At 40.8% G+C, this 6104-nt stretch overlaps 1 protein-coding gene across 1 annotated transcript; it reads left to right on the top strand.

Moving 5' to 3' along the window:
• The first annotated feature begins 515 nt into the window (after positions 1-515).
• LOC139340333 (trace amine-associated receptor 13c-like) lies at positions 516-1745 on the top strand. Its single transcript, XM_070976110.1, has 2 exons — positions 516-688; positions 926-1745. Exons 1-2 carry the CDS (start codon positions 516-518, stop codon positions 1743-1745), a joined length of 993 nt encoding a protein of 330 aa, XP_070832211.1.
• The last annotated feature ends 4359 nt before the right edge of the window (positions 1746-6104 follow it).

The raw sequence follows: 6104 nt of genomic DNA, 5'->3' as shown, positions 1-6104 counted from the left end.
TACAATTAGTCATTTGGCAGATGCTTTTATCCAAAGCGATGTACATATGAATTTACACACAGATGACACAGCATCGGGGGCAGTTTTGGGGTTCAGTATCTTGCCCAACGACACTTCATTTGGACTGCCAAGGCTAGGGAACACCGACCCCCTCATAAGTGGACGACCGCTCTACCTCCTGAGCCACAGCAGCCCCCAGTGTGTATTTTTTGATTATGGCAACCATCATCAAGAAAGTCAGTTTTCAAAGCAATGGATGATGAATAAGAGAGAGAGAGAGAGAGAGAGAGAGAGAGAGAGACAGACAGACAGACAGACAGACAGACAGACAGACAGACAGACAGAATAAGCAAAGTGAGATGTGGAAGGAGGTGATGAAATCTGAGATGAATATGACCGCAGATAGCAGAAAGGAGGGACTAAATTAGCAGGAGTACAGAGAGAGACATGAGGAGAGATGAATGAAAAACAAATCAGCTCAATAAAAGAAAGTGCTTTCTCTTCTCTCTCTGAAGATGGAGTCTCCAGGTGGAGCTGAACTCTGCTTCCCTCTTCTAGTCAACATTTCCTGCAAGAAACCCATGCTGCCTCAGTCCGATGCCATGCTCATCTACATTCTGCTGTCTGTCATCTCTGTGCTCACTGCAGCTCTCAACCTGCTGGTCATCATCTCTATCTCCCACTTCAGGCAGAGATAAATTTTCAGCATAAGTTCATATATTTTCATCATGAAAATTTACAGCCATTACATGTCTTCCTTCTAATGCCAATGTCCCAGTTGATACTAATGCTGTGTTCCTCATTAGAAAAAATAAGATATTCAAACACAATGTTGAGACAAAATAATTAATGAATGCCTTTGCTGCTACTGCTGTTACTAACAAGCTACCATGTTGATAATGTCATAATAATGATTCCTCCCCAGGCAGCTCCATAGTCCAACCAACCTGCTCATCCTCTCCCTGGCTGTCTCAGACTTCCTCGTGGGCCTCCTGCTGATGCCGATAGAAATTCTCTTAACACAAGCTTGCTGGTTCCTGGGTGACCTCATGTGTGCTCTGTATTATGTTGTAGATTTTATCATTACCTCTTCCTCAGTCGGAAATATGGTGCTCATATCAGTTGATCGTTATTTGGCTATTTGTGAACCTCTACATTACACCACCAGAGTTACTCTGGACAGAACAAAGATCTGTGTTTGTCTGTGCTGGATTGGCTCTGTTCTCTATAATTGTATAATTTTAAAGGACTTTCTGAGACAACCTGATTCACAGAATTCCTGCTTTGGAGAGTGTGTAGTTGTCCTTAACTACATCACTGGAACTACTGACTTTGTCTTTACCTTCATCTGCCCCATAACTGTCATCATATTTCTGTATATGAGAATATTTGTTGTGGCTGTGTCTCAGGCTCAAGCTATGCGGTCACATATTGCAGCTGTCACACTACAGCGTTCAAAGACAGCAACAGCTAAGAAGTCTGAGATGAAAGCTGCCAGGACGCTTGGTGTTGTAGTATTTGTATTTCTAACATGTTTCTGTCCATATTACGCTCCAGCCCTTGTCGGCCAGGATATTGAAGGCAGTAGTTCATCCTCGACTTTTGTAGTCTGGCTGCTGTTTTTTAACTCTTGCCTTAACCCTGTGATCTATGCGTTTTTCTACCCCTGGTTTAGAAAATCTATTAAATTCATTGTTACACTTAAGGTACTGCAGCCTGACTCTTGTGATCTTAAAATACTGTAGAGAGTAACACTAATAAAATGTTCTATGAATATGAATATGAAAATGTATTTGCTCTGTAGAAAAGAGAATTGTTCTTGCACAGTATGTTTATTTTGTCAAACATTATGAGTCATGTTCTCTATCTGCCAGTCAGTTGTCATTACTGCATCTGAACTGCAACTTCCAAATCAGGTGCTGTAATCTTTTTCCCCATAACAACTTTAATTTTAATAATACTTCATGAATTGTTATACTATAAAGACTATAAAGTTGAATTAACTCTTATCATTAAATGGCGTGTTTCACAGCGCTACACACAGTTTTACAGATAAATTTACATACCCCTCGCAGAATTTATAAGATGTGTATGTCACAGGGCGGAAGGGATTTTATTGGGATTATTTGTAATTCATGGATTGAAGGCATGTTTTTAATACTTAATTTATTCCACATTTTATGATTATGATTTTGATGTGTTTTGATCCTTGTTTTTATTGTTTGATCTGTGTTTTTTTTTTTTTTGGATGCTTTTGAGTAAAGTCATAGAGTTCACTTCAGCCCTTGAATGTGAGGCCTTCCTCCAGTGTCAGCATCCCTAAGGACAACACAGGAAGATACACTGGTAAATTAGAACGGTGTGTTGGTTTGGTTGATGTGTGCATGATACTGCCGATAGCTCTGTGTGTGGCAGGTGGACAGCCCCAGGCGTGTGAGGGTGGAGAGAAGGAGCCATAGGACTGCTACTGTCGGTCACACACAGTGACAGGCCACACATTTAATTATTATATCTTTTTCTGCTTTTAGCCTTTTTAGTCCCTGTATTTTAATTATTTAGCCAAGACCACAATAAATTATCTTAACCCAGTCTGTTGTCGTGTGCTCCTTGATCATGGTCAGAGCTGCTCTCACCCCCAATAAATCCTCATAAGAATCTGCTAAATTACAATAAAGTAAATTATCGCTTTTTGCCTAACCATCATCCCACACCCATAACCCCCTTGATATATATTTTGGCATTGTCGACAGGATCAGGTTTTTGAGAGCACCTGCAGTGATCAAGGAACACTATAAAAATGATGATGCCTGTATATCCTGGTGCTCCATGGCTGCCAAAGCTTAGAGGGCCCAATGATGACTTGAAATGGATAATGTGGATATTGTATTGGGTGTGTCGCAGAGCTGACCTATAACTGACCCCTTTTCCCCCCTGTTTCTTTAGGAGAAATGGAGTCATAAAACATCCCAACTTTTAAGAGTTATTGACCATTTGGACTGTTTACAGGGAAACACCTCTTCCACATTCCTTCAGGGAAGCGGGAAACCCCGACACTTCTACTTCTAAGGTTACCTTTCACCCAGGATGTTTCTCACGGAGATGCTAATTCTTTCTTGATAGCTCAATGAGAGATAAGGACAATAAAACTGTCTGAATGGACAAGTGCCAGGTCTCAGAGGAATCTGAGATCAGATAATGCTGATGGGTTGTAAATTAGACATTCCTAAAGCAAACTGTTGTTTGTTTGTGTGCCTCTTTTCTATCACACCAGGATAAAGGAATCTACATGTCTGAGTTAATTTTGGATGTTCTTACAGTACTCAGCCCATAATCTGTATATTATGTATTATGTATGTAATCTGTATGCAAATATACTGTCTGTAGCGTTCAGCAGACGCTCAGTTTCTTTTTAAGTCTTTTGTGAGTCTTCTGAGTCTTCTCTCATCCTTTGTTTCAGTTTTTTAGTCTTCAACCATTCTTCTTTGGTCTTCAGTTATTCGTCTTGTTTCACTGTCTTCTCAGCCTTTTTTTTCTTACTGCTCATAGTTATGCTGAGTAGCTTGATTTCGTTATTCAGAAAATGTTCTTTTCTATTTTTTTTTTTTATCTTCGTGAAACTTTAATTTTTGCTTGCCACGTTAAGCAGCACATTTTTCCAAAGTTAAAATTCTAGTCACTTAATAATAATAATTTTGGAGACATTTTCAACCAGCCATCGAAGAGACTCTCAATTTATTATTAATCTAAAGTTTTGCCATACGGCCGCCAGCTCTCATCGCCGAAGACCCGTAGCCAGCCTCGACCCACCTGTCTGGGTTAAATAACCATCAAAAGACACTCTGTGCCTGTTACGGACACTGGACATCCAGACCCCTGAAACATCTCTGTCCAAGATTGACTCAGCCAAGCGGTTCGACCGGGTTCCACTGTTGGACTGCCAAGCAGACTGGAGACAGAAAACAACACAGAAATCAAAATAAAGCAACAATAAAAACCCATCCCTCCCACCCTCCGTATGTACAAACACCCACCCTCAACTACATGCATACACATGCGCACATACAAGCACATACACACATACATACACACACACACACATATACACATTCTTACTGCAGACGATGGCAGGGGTAACGAGACATTGCAGGGCACTAATGACTGAGGAAAAGGCCACCTTTGGGGTCGTCCACACCGAGAGACATCAGGGACTGTGAGCACAGGGGGCACCCGCACCCGGGCCCACCCGAGCAAGACAGACCAGTGGACCCCACACCAAGGTAGGGAGTCCCCCAACCAGCCGGGCCAAGAGGGCCCGAGGACAGCCCCCCCCTGCAACAAATCAGACACATCTCTCAGTGTGGAGGACCCGCCGGGGAAACACTGGAATTTAAAAATAAATAAATAAATAAATAAATAAATAAATAAATAAATAAATAAATAAATAAATAAATAAAAATAAATAAATAAATAAATAAAATAAACATTTAAAGGAAGAAAAGTTCATAAGACAATAAGTAAAGTAGATAAAATAGAGTAAAATAATACAATATATAAGACATGAACATTGAGTGAAATGAGATGAGTAGGAAATAAATAGTAAATAAATTATAAATGAAAGCTATAGATAAACTATAAATAAACTGAGTAAATGAAATAAATAGTAAATAGTCACGTCATTAAAACATACAACTAAAGTATGATAAGATAAGAGGCCTGATTAAAGGAATGAGATAAATCAGACGTAGCAATTGAAAGCCTGATTAAAAAAGTGAGTCTTGAGCCTCTTTTTAAAAACATCAACGGTCTCTGCGGCCCTGGGGCCCGTTTCACAAAGCAGGTTTTGTGAAAACTCTGAGTTTGTTAAGCCTGAAATGAAGGAAACTCAGAGTTTTCCGTTTCACAAAGGGAGGTAACTCAAACCAGAGGAGGAGGGGTAACTCTCGCCTGTTTCACAGAGAGAGGTAACTTAAACTCTCGGTCAGTTACCATGGTAACAGACTCTATGAACCTAACCTGGTCGGGACCAGGTTTTTCTCAATGAACCTCGAGTTTCTCTCTGTCTCCGCCCCCTGTCAGCCACACGTTTTTTGATTTCCTCATTCATTCAGGCAGCAGGCGAGTTTTGGTATAACATAGTTCTGCCGTCTGTTGTTTAAAAAAAAATAATCAGCCAGTCGGCGTATATGAGAAGTCCACTTTTCCACTATGGCATGTCCTTTTGACAACGATCCCGTGGATGAAGGTGCAGCATTACTGCGCAGGGAATTAAATATTCGTCGGGAGATGGTTATCAGACCACGCATAGATGTTCTGGCATTTCCAGACAATTATCTTTTTGAACGGTACCGTTTCACGTCGCAGTCCATCACCTACATCCACAACCTAATCCGTCCTTATATCTGCAACATTACCAGCCATAGTCGTGCTCTCACATCCCAGCAGATATTGTGTGTTGCGCTGCGTTTCTTTGCAAATGGGAGTTTTTTGTATAACATCGGAGATGCAGAGCACTTAAGCAAGGCAACTGTATGCAGGGCGGTCAGAAAAGTTTGCCTCGCCTTGAAACGGCTATTACCCATCTTCGTGGTTTTCCCTGGACATAAACCTGTCAGAGTCATCAAGGAGGAGTTCCACAGGATTGCAGGTGAATGATGCAGAGATCCAAATGAATTTTAAATTATATTCCATTAATGACATTGTGCTGCAATCTCAGAATGGGATTAGTAATTTTAATTTCTTTTAGGATTTCCCTGTGTGATTGGCTGCATAGATGGCACACACATCCCCATCACGGCTCCCTCACATAATGAAGCAGATTATGTGAATAGGAAGTCCATCCACAGCATAAATGTGCAGGTACATGTAGATTGACTACTGTTTCAAAATGTTAAAGACTGCATCATAATTCAACATCTGTCATTCTCTGCACTGTCAAGATCGTATGTGATGCTGCATACTTAATTTCCAATGTGGAGGCCAAGTGGCCTGGGTCTGTTCATGACTCAAGGATTTATCGCGAGTCTAACCTGAGCAACAGACTGCAACGTGGTAAGCAGCCTAAAGATTTGCACAATATAATTCACCTGTCTCCCTCCTTTAATATA

This window comes from Chaetodon trifascialis, chromosome 12 (assembly GCF_039877785.1).
Source record: "Chaetodon trifascialis isolate fChaTrf1 chromosome 12, fChaTrf1.hap1, whole genome shotgun sequence".
NCBI lineage: Eukaryota > Metazoa > Chordata > Actinopteri > Chaetodontiformes > Chaetodontidae > Chaetodon > Chaetodon trifascialis.
This window is presented reverse-complemented; position numbering and strand designations above follow the sequence as displayed.